The sequence below is a fragment of the Anguilla rostrata genome, chromosome 11, assembly GCF_018555375.3.
Source record: "Anguilla rostrata isolate EN2019 chromosome 11, ASM1855537v3, whole genome shotgun sequence".
Taxonomy (NCBI): domain Eukaryota; kingdom Metazoa; phylum Chordata; class Actinopteri; order Anguilliformes; family Anguillidae; genus Anguilla; species Anguilla rostrata.
The window spans coordinates 15,184,104-15,200,125 of NC_057943.1; the positions used below are offsets into that span (position 1 = coordinate 15,184,104).

The following is a 16,022-nucleotide window of genomic DNA, read 5'->3' on the forward strand; positions in this document are numbered from 1 at the left end:
AAACAGCCAAAACACACACACACACACACACACACACACACGGATACAAACAGCCAAAACACACACACACACGCACGCACACACACGGATACAAACAGCCAAAACAAACACACACACACACACACACACACACACACACACGGATACAAACAGCCAAAACACACACACACACGCACATCTGACCTTGGCATATCCTTGTACTTGAGACCCTGCTGCATGAGAAACTCATTGTATCCACAGTCGAGACTCTTACCATAGACCCAAGCCACCACCACGCACTCCCAGAAAGCCTGCCAGAGCAGAGTCATCCCACTGGCAGAGTAGTAGTCAAACAGCTGGAACACATACATGCCCCCCTGCACAAACACAGGGAGAAAGAGAGGAAATCTTTATTTAGAAGTCTCACGCTTACTCTCTGACACCACGTTTAAACAAAGCATGCCGTCAAAGCGTGTTGTTCGATGTAGAATGTGGCATTTCAAACAAATTCAGACAGAAGCCTTGTCATTTCTGAACCCTACCTCTGTTACCATGGAGAGGTCGATAAAGAAGCAAGTGATGCAGCAGATCGCCACGACAACCTCTCGACGAAAAGAGCATGCCAGCGCATTAGGGGGAAGCATGTCCATAATTCCTGTGATAAATCCTTCAACCCCCACGAACTGAAGCAGAGAGACAGAGAGAGAGAGAGATATGAGGAGATGACTGGATACATGTAATCTGCATCTGAAACATGACTCCACTACACCGGACTAGATACAACACAAGGCCATCGGTCAAACACTGGGTTTCAGACTGCGGCAACAGCAAAAGCAGTCAGCGTCACAACTGCATCAGAGTTACAGAGAGCGCTGCGGGTCCACAGATGTACAGCTACTGTTGTGAGTCATCACCGTTAAGGACATGCTACCATGTTGTAATGCGGGTATTTAACAGCACTGTAAAAACCGACTGTACCCACCATTTACTGCCATATAGTTTGCATTTGAGGCAGAAAACTGGCCAAGCCTATTACCAGACCTGCCAACCTTATAACAGGAAAATATTTTGTCATTGTAAGGCTTAGCTCACATGCTTTCGCACCACTTCACTTTTCACGCACACACAAGCCTTTATTCATAATTCTAGTTTTGACTGTTAAAGCGATCAGGCAAAATTGTACAAATTTGACCAGATTCTGAAATATAACTTGCACTGCACTGGGCTATATTATCATATACTTGCAAGTCAAAAGTTTGAGTACACCTGCTTAAAACAATTTTATCATGATTAATATTTCATTATATGATGTGTGCTTATACAAACTGATAACCATAAGTGAATTGCATTCAGTTACTTAAAAATGGAAATAATTTATTTTGTATATTGTAACATATGTTTTCATTTTCAAGTATTTACAGAAACTTACTTAAAAAAATAAAAATAAATAAAAACTTATGTTGCGATGTTAAACACTGTCAATTGAATAAAACCAAGTTTCTGTTCACAATTTCTATTTTTATTTAATAATTAAATCAGCTTATATAGGCACACATCATATAGGCCTAATGAAAAAAAGTATTCAATTGACAAATTATCTAGGAATGTAAGCTTTTGTAACTAGAGGTTTAGCTAAATTATTACCTGAAGCTCCTTGGTGGCTAATGTCAAAATCATAATTGCACAATGTGCAAAATGCATGGTACGAAGTTTTTGAGGGCCGGAGGCACGGCCATTGCTCCTGATATTTTGCGAGGACCTTCTCGAACCCCCCCACGGACTTGCTTTTTAGTAGGTCTGCTGCTCTCAATTTCAATTTAAGTTGCTTTATTGGCATGAAATACAAATGTAATTATTGCCAAAGCATACATATATAATACGTAAAATAATATTACGTCTCATAAAGAGGCTAAATCGTATGCAAGCTACTACTACGGCTAACTACAGTCCCCTCCAAAAGTATTGGAACAGCAAGGTCAATTCCTTTGTTTTTGCTATACACTGAAGACAATTGAGTTTGAGGTCAAAAGATGTACATGAGATGACAGATCTGAATTTCAGCTTTTATTTTCTGGTATTTTTATCTAGATTTATTAAACAACTTAGAACATATCACCTTTTGTATCAGACAACCCAATTTTTAGGTCAGCAAAATTATTGGAATGTGACTGACAGGTGTTTCTTGTTGCCCAGATGTGTCCTGTTACATTGATTGGTTAAACAATAAATAGTTCTGAATGTCTACTCTTGGTTTTAGCCTTGGGTTTTGCCTCTGAAGACTGCATTTGTGTTATAAAAGATAAACTAACATGAAGACCAGAGAACTGTCTTTGGGAGAAAAGCAAGCCATTGTGAAGCTTAGAAAAGAGGGGAAATCGATCAGAGCCATTGCACAAACATTGGGGATAGCTTGTACAACAACTTGGAATGTCCTGAATGTCCACTAATCTTTATTGATGATGTAACTCATGATGGTAGCAGCAGGATGAATTCAGAAGTCTACAAAAACATTCTGTCTGCCAACTTACGGAGAAATGCATCCAAACTAATTGGGAGGAACTTCATCTTGCAGCAAGACAATGACCCAAAACACACTGCCAACACAACAAGGGACTTAATTGGTGAGAAAAAGTGGAAGGTTTTAGACTGGCCAAGTCAATCACCAGACCTTAACCCAATTGAGCATGCATTTCACCTCCTGAAGAGGAGATTGAAAGGAAGAACCCCCCAAAACAAACATCAACTGAAAGAGGCTGCAGTAAAAGCCTGGAAAAGCATCACAAAAGAAGAATGCAACAGTTTGGTGATGTCAATGGGTCGCAGGCTTGATGCAGTTATTGCAAGCAAGGGATATGCTACCAAATATTAAGTGTTATTTACGTTCATTTACTTAAATACTCTCTGTTCCAATACTTTTGCTCACCTAAAAATTGGGTGGTCTGATACCAAAAGGTGCTATGTTCTAAGTACTTTAACACATCTAGGTGTAAATACTAGGAAATAAAAGCTGATATTCTGAACTCTTGTCTCATGTTCATCTTTTTTTCTCAACCCCAAATGTATTGAATGTATTGCAAAAACTAAGGAATTGGCCTTGCTGTTCCAATACTTTTGGAGGGGACTGTATATACACAAATTTATCTCATTAGGATACACCCCGAATAAATGTACGGTATTGTTTTGTATTAATTGATTGTTTTCCGTAATTAAATTTTTTTTTTGTGTGTAGTTTCAGCTGGCATTTCGTACCTGCGTATTTTGACCAAGAATTGAGTGGTTGTACACAAAATGCGTGCAGGTTGGCAGGTCTGTGTTACTGGAGATCTACCCTCAAGATCTCAATTTCATCCCTAATTTGGCACAGCAGCTCAGTGAGGCGCGAAAAGCTACGCTAGGCCTGGAGTGCAAACGGCAGATCTCCAGGAACAGGGCTGGCCGGCTCTGATCTAAGGCCTACTGCAGACATGAGACAGGAGCGGAGTGGCTATATCGCTGAAGCCCATGTTCTCAGACCTGGCTGTCCAGTCCCAGCACGAGCAGCATGAAGAAGAAGAGGGCCGCCCACAGTGGCGCCAGGGGCATGAGGGTCACCGCTTTCGGGTAGGCGATGAAAGCCAAGCCGGGGCCTGTGGAGGAGGAGGAGGAGAACACATGCCTGCTTCAGAAAGTACCCCTTATACATTATTTACCTCACAGTGGCCTGCGCTGGGCTTTGGCAGCGTTGGCTGAGCGGTAAACGCTCGGCGCTGAATGTGAGAGTCCGGGGTGGCATAACCGCAGCGCTCCACGGCACGCAGTGGCACTGAATTAAACGACGGGCCGGGGCAGGCGGGGGGAGCGCCAATCTGAGCCCGCCAACAAACGCGCCGCTTCCAGAAAAGAGAGCGGCGAGCAGAACACACGCAGCCTGGCGCTAATCTGTCTGCTTGCATGCCACACGCTCGGGAGCTGTGGACACACTAAGGAAATAAAGCAGCGGTTCGGTTTCACGTTGGGTGGGTGGGACAACAAGGAGACCACTGTACTGGATGAAGGAGTGAAATGAAAGGAGAAATGAAATGGTAAGAGAGCAGAAGGAACAGAGAAGGTGTGTGTCTTTGTGCTGCCCGCCCTTTGCTCCCGGCCTCACCGCTCTCTGCAACCTTGCTGATGTCCACCCCCTGTTCAGCCGCCATGAAGCCCAGCACAGAGAACACCACAAAGCCGGCAAAGAAACTGGTCCCACTGTTGATCAGGGCAAGGACAAAGGCATCCCTGCAGAGAGAGAGAGAGATTTAACAAACTTTTGTTTGAATTTTATACCACCAGTAGTTTAACCTCAGTTACAATACCCAGTCAATACAGCTCAACCATTTTTCCTTTTCATGTCACGAGTGTCCATATTACCATTTTACCCTGTGAATAGGTCCCTTATATTTCCTATTTTAAATATTTTATTTATATATTACTTTTCCCAAGGTTGCTGCGAGCCACACGACAGGGGCTCAGGAGCCCCATGTCTCCCAAGCCAGCGGGTGGGGACCCCTGCACAGGTAACAGAGACCGGACGTTCCCAAACAGAAACAGCCACAGAACTCCTGAAGTAAAGTTGCATCCATCCGCAATAATTACGTTTTCATCTTAAGTATCCAACCCCAAGCTTCACATCCACTTTGTCTGTTCCTCTTACTTAGCAAATCCAGTGATCTAGCAGGTCTATATCTATGATGAACAGAGGCATAGGTTGCCCGAGACGCTGGAATGGGAAGAGCTCCAATAGGGTAGATAATGCACAGCGCCACTGGTATTGTTAATCGCCTATTTGACAACCAGATGTGCATGTTGTCTGTTTTACTACTGAATCTGCTGATTTCTGATCTTGCCGTCAGTGTGGTAAGATGTAGTCAACAAGCCACATACAGTCCACACACAATTCAGCAAATGTTTTGACCCAAAGCCGCATTTTCTGCATTCTAAACACCACTTCCCTTATAAAACCCTTAACTAGATGTCCAAAATTGCATTGCGACAAACAGACTGGATTTATAATGGGACCACTCGTTAAACAGGGACTGAGGCCACGGGGGGCGGGGACTAGCTCCAAGTGCATGAAGATGAGCGCCTGTGTTTCCGCCGACTCGACCACGATGAAGAAGAACTCAGTCAAACCACAGAGAGAAATAAAAGCAACAGAACTGTATGATAAACTTCTGAAGACATGCATTCAGAGAACTGTGCAGCTGATGATGTGGACTGAGGGAAACTGAACACAACATACTGTGTACAGAAATGTCTAGCCAAACTGAAACTGTTCAATTCAGCCATTTTAGGTGAATAGGCCAACACTAGCATTTTAAAAAACTGGAACTTGGAGCATTATATAAATAAAATATATAATTATACAAGCACTGCAATACAGAGAAAAATAAGACAACATATGCGGTTTCATTATACAATTACAAGAACCAAGGTAGGAACTGCCTATTAGGTGGCTGTCTGACCTTGACCTTCGACACCATAACCTACAGTTTGAACATAAAATGTTAGATACCAGTGTAACCTGACTACCAGTAGAAACCAGTAGTGAGGCAAACCAGCAGAAATTCATACACTTTGAATGCACAATCAATGTTCACACAAGCATCTGTGACTCCACAGTTTGACAATCAATTTGAAAATCAATGGGAAAATTTTTTAAGTTTAATCAGAACACAATACTGGATGAGTTAGAGACCAAACACTGAAAAGCAACCTGGAGCCAGTGAGTGTGACCTTGCTCTCACTTTGTGACGTAGAAAACAATTAGTGAGAACAAAAGTCAGGTTACAGGCCAATCCATGCATGAATGACTGTGTCAGAGAATGGAAAATGCCTTTATTTGAGGCACGCAAATAATGGCTGTTTGAAGGCTTTGTCCGCACAGCCCAAAGCAGAACTAAAAACTGTGAACAAACTAGCTTTGGAGAAAAAGGGATTCCGCCTGTGATGTGTGAAGCACAAAGAAGCACATGGCCAAGACCAGTGATGACAATAATAACTAAGAACCTAAATAATTGAGAAAATGAAAATCTTAAATTAAGGACACAAAAGGAATTTTCGCTGAAATTAGACAAAAGTTAAATTAGGCTGCAGACATAATGGAACAACACAGTTCACCTTGCCTGTGCACCTAGTTGAGCGCATCATTGCTTTGGGCACTGTGCACATGCGGGGGACTCACTGGTAGCAGTTGTTGTGGAAGCGGTTGTAACTTCCCAGTGCGGTCAGCGCACCCAGGCCGATAGCGTAGGAGAAAAAGATCTGCGTTCCTGCGTCAATCCACACCTGCGAGATCGGGGGAAAGACACGTCTGACACACAGGGTCACATCCAACCTTCACACTGCGCCTCAAGCTTTTCACTTCACGATGAAGCACACAAAACACTGATGTACGTGCTGCACTACTCTGGAAAGCCACCATAAAGTACGGCAAGCACAAGAAGAAGAAATGAGGGGTGGGCCACTGCTAAGCCTGTCTAAAATAGCACAGGAAGAGCTATATATACCAACTTCAGTATGTTTAAGTAAAAATATATGCATGACACAAATCACAATTACACCTTTCTTACAGCACCTTTATAATAAGCTATTTATTTCCACTTTCCCTTGTGTACCATCAATGAATATCCATCTCACCGGATGCATTAAAGGAATTTATTTTTTAATTAAATTCAGTAAAATTCTGAGAGCTTTCAGTCTGCCCTGAGTCCCCAGAAATCTACAAATGCCATCGATGACATATCCATGCTGTTAGCATGAGGCTAGCAAGCTGTTCAAATGGAAATAGTCATTTCCAACTCCACCTAAACTAAGGGCCATATTTACGAAGCAAATTAGCATCAGTGCCGAAATAAAATGGGTTTCAAATTTAGCAGGGTATTTACTAAAACTGGCTATGTAAAAAGTAACCATTAAAAAAAGTTAGCCATCCTTGAAAAGATAGTATGGTTTTCTAGCATGTATTCTAGCTGGAATTGGATGCTAGATGAGCCAAAAACAGGAGTTTTTAATGAATAAAGCCCTGTGCTTCATAATCTGAGGATGTGGCTGGTCGCACATTACCAATGGAAAAGTGTTTCCTTGATTAACATTTGTATGTGCCAAAAAACACCTGCGTATGCACAGTATAGGGCATTTACATTTACTGTTACAATTATTCCGCACCTCTAAAACAATTATACGAACTAGGCGGTATGAATGTAACATCGGACTGCATAGCTTGGTTTTAACTGTATCTGACTCAAATAAGTTATGAATGTAATTGAAACGGCTAATGACTACTGACATGTCAAAGCTGTTTGGAGTAAAATTTCATAGTGCTAGGCTCAATATTTTCTGAATAAATGTGAATATATGCAAAATATGAAAACTGTTACATTTATGGGACTCTCTCCTACTCTAACAAGGGAGAGTCCTGATCTCGTGACAGAAAGAAGTTAACACCCGCTTTTCCCAGAGGTTAAAAAGCAGACGCAATTACCTTTGCCGCAAGGGCCTCCAGCCAGGTAAAATCACCTGTAGCAGGGCATATGCATAAATTTCCATTCTCTCTTCCCATATTTTTGCGGTCTACCGTGAGATCGTCATGGAATACAAATGCATTCACCCAAACATGCAAATTTCAGGGATGCCAAATTTATCCAGTTTTATCAGCGCATATCTCCGGTGCAGCACTTTAGTAAATATGTAAAAACTCTACGTCTCGTTAGTGTCTATAAAAGCACCACAAATCCTCAGTAAATATGGCCCTAAGACACATTCTTCTACAAAGAGCAGACGATAACTGCAGCTAAGCTAAGTGCTAGGAGCCCATAATTATATGTTCTTCTCACAAACAACACATTGAAGTGTAGGCTTCCCTGAGTGAATGATAACAAAGCAATTTGCTATGCAATTTGCCATAATCCAGAGCGGAGAAGAGAAACAAAGTATTGTGAGTTTTTTGCAAAATGGTTAGATAATCTGCAGATTGATGTAAAATCTTGTGTTTTCAGTTATTAAATCCCATTACAACTTTCTCTAAAGCATAACTCGGAAAACTTTACAGAAAAGCATTTCATCACACACGCACACACAGCACTCTGACCTGGGCCTCTCCAAGCTTGGACCAGTCGGGCTTCAGGTAGTACACAATCCCGTCCAAAGCACCAGGCAGGGTGACTCCATGGGCCAGCAGCACCACCAACACCAGGTAGGGGAAGAGCGCAGTGAAATACACCACCTGGGGAGGGCAGGCAGACACAGCTACAGCTACAGCTACAGAACACACTGCCTAAGTAATGCACAGGCTGAACCCACACAACACAGACACTACGCAGGGAGTACATTAAAGGCTGAGTGAATACTGCTAAATGCAATAGCAAGTGTGGGTCAAGTATGTGAGTGCTAATGCTGGCAGAATTTAATATGATTTATAGACACATACCATGATGTGCGTGATATCCTTAACACTAGAACGGCTACAGCATGTCTTCTGGCAGTTGGGGTATCAAATATACTATAACTCCCCTCATTAAAACTATGCACTTCCCCATTTGTGATATCTCCAACACGCGTGACTTCAAAAATTCAGTCAAAAAGGAAAAAGAAAAAAAAATGACAAATAAAATAACTAAAAATAAAATAACAAATATAATTGATCTCACCTAACCATTGGAACAGTCTTTAGGGCATGGAATGCATCGAAACTATTAAAAAAGTCCTTTTGATGACGATCTATAATAAATTGCCTGCTAATTATGAGAGATAAAATCTGAAATTTGGACTGACTCATAAAACGCCATGGTACTGCAGGCACAACTGCGCAAGTGAACTGTATAAAGTTCATTTTGCCAAGACCTACACCATGGCATGAAAGCCAATGGATGCACAAGAAGAAATGGCAATGCTGTGACACTTTGATGAAATGGAGTCACTTATCTACAGGGATTTTATTATGCTGTTCTCAGCATGAACGTGTTTTTATTATTTGTTATAAACTGAACTATTGTACACATGCGAAATAACACACTATAATTCCATTTTTTAAATGTTGCTTAGTTAATTTACATGCAAAGTTGTTGCCTTCAAATATATCCCATAAAATGAACTGTATTCTTTTCGGTAAAAATTAAATGGAGCAACTGAACTGTTCAACATGCTTGCATTTAGCCAATATAGGTAGATGTAGTGCAAAACTATGGCCATTCTACTGTTAACATTATGCTCAGCATCAAAAGCAAAAACAAATACATTTACTTATTGGTATTACTCATGGAAAAGGTGTTCAGAAATGGGCTCAGAGTCCTAACAAACAAGCGAAGTATTACGTAACTGCAGCAGTCAACACGCAGTTCAGGATTCAGCTTACGGTAAGCTCACACAAACCAACACATCGGGGACTGGTGGGAGGGTTATGGAAATATTTCCCCCTAAAACCTTTAAACCTTTATTTCTTGATCTCATGAGAAAAAACTTCAGTTCTCTGAGGGAAAAAAGCAGTTAATCGGCTTATGGGCGAAAAGCTGAATGGAGCCCCTTGTTCTCAGCAGCCCTCTGGTGCTGTGGTCATGCTGGGAAGCGCAGAGGCGCAGGGCCAAAGCTGGTCTGAGCTGGGTGACCAGGGCGGCGCAGGTGGGTGGGGAGGGGGAGTCCTACGGGGGGTCATGAAAATTCATTACCGAGCCAAATCTGGGATGAGATCCTGCAGCCCTAACCCGTTTCTGCCTCCTCTGCAGAGCGGCACGCGGCAGCCTGGATATGACGCACCTGCGCCGCCCCGGCGCGGCCCGGCCTTAGGGAGCGGGAGTCAGCCGGCACACTGCCCTTCACCCTGCTTACGCACTAGGCTGTCTGTGTCAACAAATAAACGCTAATGATGCTTACTTTCATTTCCCTCCGCTTCCAGCCCAATGTTAAACTCTAGAGCAGCGTTAGCCACTCCTGAAGACCCTACAGATCCACTCCAGGTTTCAGAGATGTCTTTCAACCAGGGGCTGACTAACACCCAGAACAACAGCTGACTCAAGCTTTGGGTCTTCCATTGGCTCTCATTAAACAAGAACTGAGTTGGAACAAGGTGAACAGAAATGGGGAAATCTTCAGATCCCATCCCTGCTATTGACTGAGTTTGTTATATTTTTATGCCTGAGTGTTTGTGTCTAGACAGCCTGAACCGAGTGTAAAAGCTTTTAGCTCAGAGGTTAAAGGACAGATGGTGGCCAAGCTGCTGATCCCATAGATTGAAACCCGAAGAATAAAACGGTTACAGAAAAAGTACATAAATGGACATTCAGCAAGATGCAAAGGTCTTACTTTCCCCTGCATCACCCACCATGTATGACTGCCACAAGTCCACAAATTAAACAGCACACATCCATGATGGCAGTCTCACCCCCCCGCCATGAACACACACACACACAGACACACACACACTGCTGTGTTCACCTTGCCAGTAGACTTAACCCCCTTCCATATGCAGAAGTAGACGATGACCCAGGTGACCAACAGACACATAACCATGTGACCGCTGACCTCCCCGGCCTCGTCCAACCCTCCCGACAACCGCAGCACCTTCCGTCTGAGAATGAGAGACACGGACATCGTCAGTATGAGCTAGCACGCAGGAAGGGTGACAGAGAGGACACACTTCAGAAGCCGGCAGCCACTCTGCTACACTTAACGCTCTCTGAACGGGCTACAAAATGTGAATGGTGCAAATACGTGATTAAATCTGAACGATCGTGCGACTGAAGCTGAATCTGAAGGTGAAACAGGATGACACACGGTTGTGCGGTCAACTGAAACAAGGCTAAAGTCGGCATTATAAAAAAGCGGTGACACTCACTCCCAAAACTCGATGACAGGAGATCGCAGGCCCTCCATATCGGTGCAGCTGGAGTTGAGAGGGAGGATGGAGGAGAGGTTGATGGGGGACGGGAGGGAGTGGGAGGAGAGGTTGTGCAGCGGGGAGGTGGGGTCCGAGGGGAGGGCTAGGAGGGCGCTGCGATTGGTGCAGGCTCTGCGGAAGTCCTGCGTGCAGTTTGGGGTGTTCCACGGGTTCCCGCAGGTGGCCCAGGGCAGGGGCGCGGAGAAGGAGTGGAGCAGGAAGTACAGCCCCCACACCAGGATCATGATGTAATAGGTGTTACAGAAGAACACAATCACCATGGACGCCAACCCCAAACCTGACAGAAAGAGAATGGACATCAGAGAAAAGGATCGACAGACAGATACATGGAGTGACATTAATTACGTGACTATGGAGCACAAATGGGGTAAGACTGATAGAGACAAAATGGACACGAGTACAAGGATTTGACAAATAACAGTTTAGTATTAAAGGAGAGTTACAGACGCACTAAAGCAAATAAGATCTAACTGAGGACGTTCATAAACACATGAATAATGCCCCAAACTGTGCTGAGCTCCAGGGGCTTCACCTTTGAAAAGTGGGGCGATGTTCCAGGCAGAGACGCCGCCTTGCTTCATGAACTGTCCCAGTGCAATCTCCAGGAAGAACACCGGAATCCCCCCAATGAACACAATCAGCATGTAGGGGATCAGAAACACGCCTGCAACACATCAACAACATGCACATGTGTGTGTGTATGTGTGTGTGTGTTTGTGGGAGAGAGAGAGAGGAAAGAGCATGGGGGAGACTTGTCTTCTCAGAAACAAATGGACAAGGTCACAGATAAAGGAGACAAGTAACAGAATGGAAAAAAATAAAACATTGTTTCACTGCTACTGCACTTGTGTACAAAAAACAAACCAGTGACCTTCAAAGTAAGCAGGGGTTATCTACAAGAAGTCAGAGCTGTACTTTATCCTAAAACATCACTCATACACCTGCATTTCCTCTCAAAAACACTTGCCCAAAATCTTTTGTCAGGACGCACTTGCATTCATTCAGCAGGTTGGAACAGCTGGCACACTTCCCCCATACACAAATGGTATGCCTAAAAGGCAGTGGCAATGCAAATGTCATCCTGGTCATTAAAACCATATAGGGCCATTTGAATTGAAGGGCGATAAACCACAGGATTTGGTTTCCAATCATGTACAGAATTCAAATGCTTAGAGTAAGCACTTATTTATCCACAGCTTCCTTGGTATTCAATCATACCATGATAAGAAAGGACCTTTGAACTTATAAAATGACCAACCCCCCAATCGTGCGGCATTGGTTTACCTTACATAAAAACCCAGGGAAGATACCAACACCGTGTATTTGCAGGGGGAGGCAGAGGCAGAGGCAGAGAGATGAATCAAGTCACATAAGGGAGAGCCACACAGAGAGGGATGGAGAGGGAGGAGGCAGGCTGAACGCTCAGCTCAAAAAAGAGAAGGGATTTGACGCGCTCTATATGGAGAAGAAACCATGATGGAAAACTGGGAGGAAAGGAAGAAAGAGGAGGGACGAATCCGCTACAAACATCCATGCGCTACACTCTTTAGCTCACATGCTCACTGTGGATGACAGCTCACTGTGGCCTTATAAGGAAGAATATCAGAAGGGGAGAGAGAAAGAGAGAAAGGGAGGGAGGGAGGGAGGGAGGGGAAAAACATATAAAGTAAGATATGTGGTTAAATAAGATATTTTGACAATCAGGAGCCAGCTCAAGCAAAGTGCAGAAGCAGTGACCTCAATTTACATAAACTATTTCCATTTTTTAGAGCTTTTAAAAGTTTTTTTCCTGTTTACTTGAGCTTTTAAATACTTGTGTTCTACTAATCAAACAACGTGCTTCAGTTTCTGACAAAGTGACTTAAAATGAAAAGCCGGGCTAAATTACAGAATTAGAATAGGCTTTCTTTATAACAGGGGGAACTGCATTTTTGCGTCACACAACAAGCCATAATTTAGAAAAGCCAAGGGTTGAGAGATCAATCTGATCAAAACTGCAGTACACTTCTGCCACGTGGTTTGGTTAAGGGCATGGCAAAGGACACTGGGAGGACAAACAGGCACAGACTGCTCATTGTGTTACAGTCCGTGTCCATATTGTATCTCCGCAGCGCCTACAGTTGGGAGAATGCACCTTTGTGCACCGGTTGGTGGAGCAGAGGGGGAAGGCGGGGTCTGACAGACTGATCCAGACAAAAGAAAAAAACTGAAGCAAGCCATTGTTCCAATGAGGATATGACACACTCAGTCACAGCCGGTGGGCATCACTGGCATCGATTCACAAGATAAAGGGACAAACGCAATACGCACTTCAAAATGAACAAACATCACAGGAAGTGAGAAAAAGGCGGGAGGGACTGAGAGAGGGAGTAAAAGAGGGACAGCGCTAAGCGAAAGCGATAGTGGAACTTTCTTTCGTGCGAGGTGAGGCGGGAGTAGGAAAAAAGGAACGCCCTTCAGTGGGAGGTAAGGGATAAGTAGGAGAAAGGCTGTGAGTGCTCCAGGGAGACAGAGTGGCTATGTTTATGAGCAGCTTTATCAAGGGGAAGGACTGCAGATGTAAACCGTGCCCTCGGTTATGTGACACCATGTGCCAGGGGTTTGGCTACGTGCACAGAGCCACGCACCACTCCTTTGTCCTCATATCTCCCCTCTCTCTCTCTCTCATTTTCTCTCTCTCTCTCTCTCTCTCTCTCTCACACACACAGTTTTAACATTTGTTCTCCAGCATATCCCATTTCCCTTATCTTCCCGCTGCTCTAACTTTACATATATTACAGTGCTTCGTTATTTGAGGAGCAGCGTCTATCAGGCCTAAATGGCACATGTGCTGCTGCATATGTACGTCTGCAGTCTGTCCTGCATGGCTTCAGGCCTCACCTCCACCGTTTTTGTAGCAGAGATATGGAAACCTCCACACGTTACCAAGGCCCACAGCAAAGCCCACACAGGACATAATGAAGTCCATTTGCCTGGCCCAGGTCTCTCGCTCCACAACCGGGCCATCTTCCCCAGCAGTCCCGCCGACCCCAGGCACAGCCACCAGGGGGCGCACGACCCCACCCTCCTCTTCTAATGGGACCCCAGTCTCCCCCTGGGACAGTCCCCTATCCCCTACAGAAAAAGAAAACAAGAGAAAGGCAGAGGAGATTTAAATACAATTTCCATCATGTGATCCCACACTACCAAAAACCCCCTTCAAATTAACTGATGACCAAGCTACATCATTCACCTTCCATTAAATGTTTCCTGTTCTTTCACTGGCTTGTAAAAATTTGCTCTTGCTATCATCGCCAATCCAGGGCATAGAGGAAGAGCTCTGTCCCACTCAGAGCACAGCATAAAAGCCACCAATAAATAACACAAGAGACCTGCAATGGAGTGCATTACAAGTACTAATTATCGGCAAAGCACTTCTGTCTGATTTTAATCCAGCCGTTTTGTGATAATGGTTCTTCTGCACATCTACAGAATGCTATAGTTTTCACCGTTCTCATGAATGTACCAGACACTGGTAACTTCTTGCAATTGCTTAATGGTCATTTAATTGAATTAAAACATTAAGGAATCAGTCAAGTTCACTGTTATCATTTCTCTTTATTTGTAAACTCCTTTGACGCCATTTTCATACCCTGGGAATAGGTGCTTCAAGCTCAAATCAAATGAGTCATGGTAAAATACACCTGTTTGTTGCACTCTTGAACCAGAACATTCTCTGCAAGACAGCCCTGAATTTGCCCTCAGAACATTATTTATCTGCATAAAGATACCTCTTCAAGGGTAAATTACTGTGTACAATTGCGCGATGGCACACATTCCGTAACTCATAAATATACTGCATTATTTAGTCAAAAGTCTGAGGTAAAGAATGTCTCAAGGGTTCAATGTTGAACCTGTGCTCCAATCACACGAACCTCGGGTTTCGCGAGGTCTTGCTACAAACAGGTCAGATCACTCAGTAGAAACCATCTGTCACAGCTGTACTACCAGAACTGAAATGGTACAAACTGCTCTGAATCAATAATGTTGTTGCCATTGCTGAAATAACTCCATAAACAAGGTGTTGTTACTGTGGTTTAATGCTGGACCGCATGTTAACACCTCTGTATAAAATGAAAAGCACAGAAATAATGGAAACAGTAATATGCCAAATATTTCTTTAAAGACAATAGTAGTAATCATGAAAGACGTGTGCACTAAACAGTAGTTTCATATCGGTGAGAAAAATGGCTTACACTTATACTCAGCCTAGTGTATTGAGTGATATGTGCAAAAGAGGCAGAATTCAAGCCCCTGTGGCCCACCCCCAGGGCACGTGTCTGACTGACTCCTTTCTGTGCACGCAGACACACTCCACAGATTACTTCCTTCTGCCTGTGCATCTGTCTCTTCCACCGATCTCAATATTTGCCTTGGATTAAAATCAATTCCCTTCCTTCTTTGACTATTTCAAAACTCTAACTCTAAATCTAAAATGAACACACACATTGTGTCTCTCTTTCTCTCTCTGAACTACACACACACATACGTCACGCAAATCATAATTGCTCTCCAGTATCAATGTCAGGCACAGCAACCCGGATGTAAGAAAGGAAAGCAGTTCTTTCCAGATTAGAGCAGTCGGAGAGCAAACTAGTGTGTGTGTGTGAAAGAGTGAGTGAGAGAGAGAGAGAGAGACCATTGGCCCTAGAGCGTAACTTAAAAAATGAATGATTTTAGCATAAACCAAATCGCATTTATTCAGTAGGTCGTATACAGAGATTATTGCCGCATTATTACTGCGAGAGATTATTACTAACCGTCTGTAGTTGGGAAAGACAGTGTACGGTATTATTCACGTATCACCGATTTGTACTTACATTGTAGGCTTAACAATTAGCATAGCCCAACCGTTAACCTCGTTGATATTATTTTCATCAGTGGTTCATTTAAGATGAGTCAATCCTTCGCGGGATATGCAGTTTATTAATGGTATGTATTGTTTGGAAGGCATACAGACGTGCAATGCATTAAAAAGTGTGTTTTACATTTTGACAGAAAACATCTAGTTTGTATCAGATACTGTGGGAACAGGTGCCCAGCCAATCTACATCCATCTGGGAGCGCGCGCATTAGTTTCCGCCTATCTACGACTGTC

General features: G+C 43.5%; 1 protein-coding gene across 4 annotated transcripts in view; it reads right to left on the reverse strand.

Annotated features, from left to right (window-relative positions):
* The window catches only part of LOC135234055 (sodium- and chloride-dependent creatine transporter 1-like), a 32,130-nt gene that overhangs the window by 13,506 nt on the left and 2,602 nt on the right, over nucleotides 1-16,022 (reverse strand). For all 4 annotated transcript variants that reach the window (XR_010324014.1, XM_064298179.1, XM_064298177.1 and 1 more), the window contains exons 2-11: nucleotides 13,766-13,999; nucleotides 11,418-11,549; nucleotides 10,823-11,162; nucleotides 10,423-10,555; nucleotides 8,084-8,218; nucleotides 6,179-6,282; nucleotides 4,109-4,233; nucleotides 3,493-3,605; nucleotides 522-662; nucleotides 254-356 (exon numbers count right to left, since the gene is read on the reverse strand). Coding sequence is in view for 3 of the 4 variants with exons in the window: in XM_064298179.1 (XP_064154249.1) it covers nucleotides 254-356; nucleotides 522-662; nucleotides 3,493-3,605; nucleotides 4,109-4,233; nucleotides 6,179-6,282; nucleotides 8,084-8,218; nucleotides 10,423-10,555; nucleotides 10,823-11,162; nucleotides 11,418-11,549; nucleotides 13,766-13,999 (1,560 nt within the window). In the remaining variant the exon portion in view is untranslated. The remainder of the gene's footprint in view (nucleotides 1-253; nucleotides 357-521; nucleotides 663-3,492; nucleotides 3,606-4,108; nucleotides 4,234-6,178; nucleotides 6,283-8,083; nucleotides 8,219-10,422; nucleotides 10,556-10,822; nucleotides 11,163-11,417; nucleotides 11,550-13,765; nucleotides 14,000-16,022) is intronic.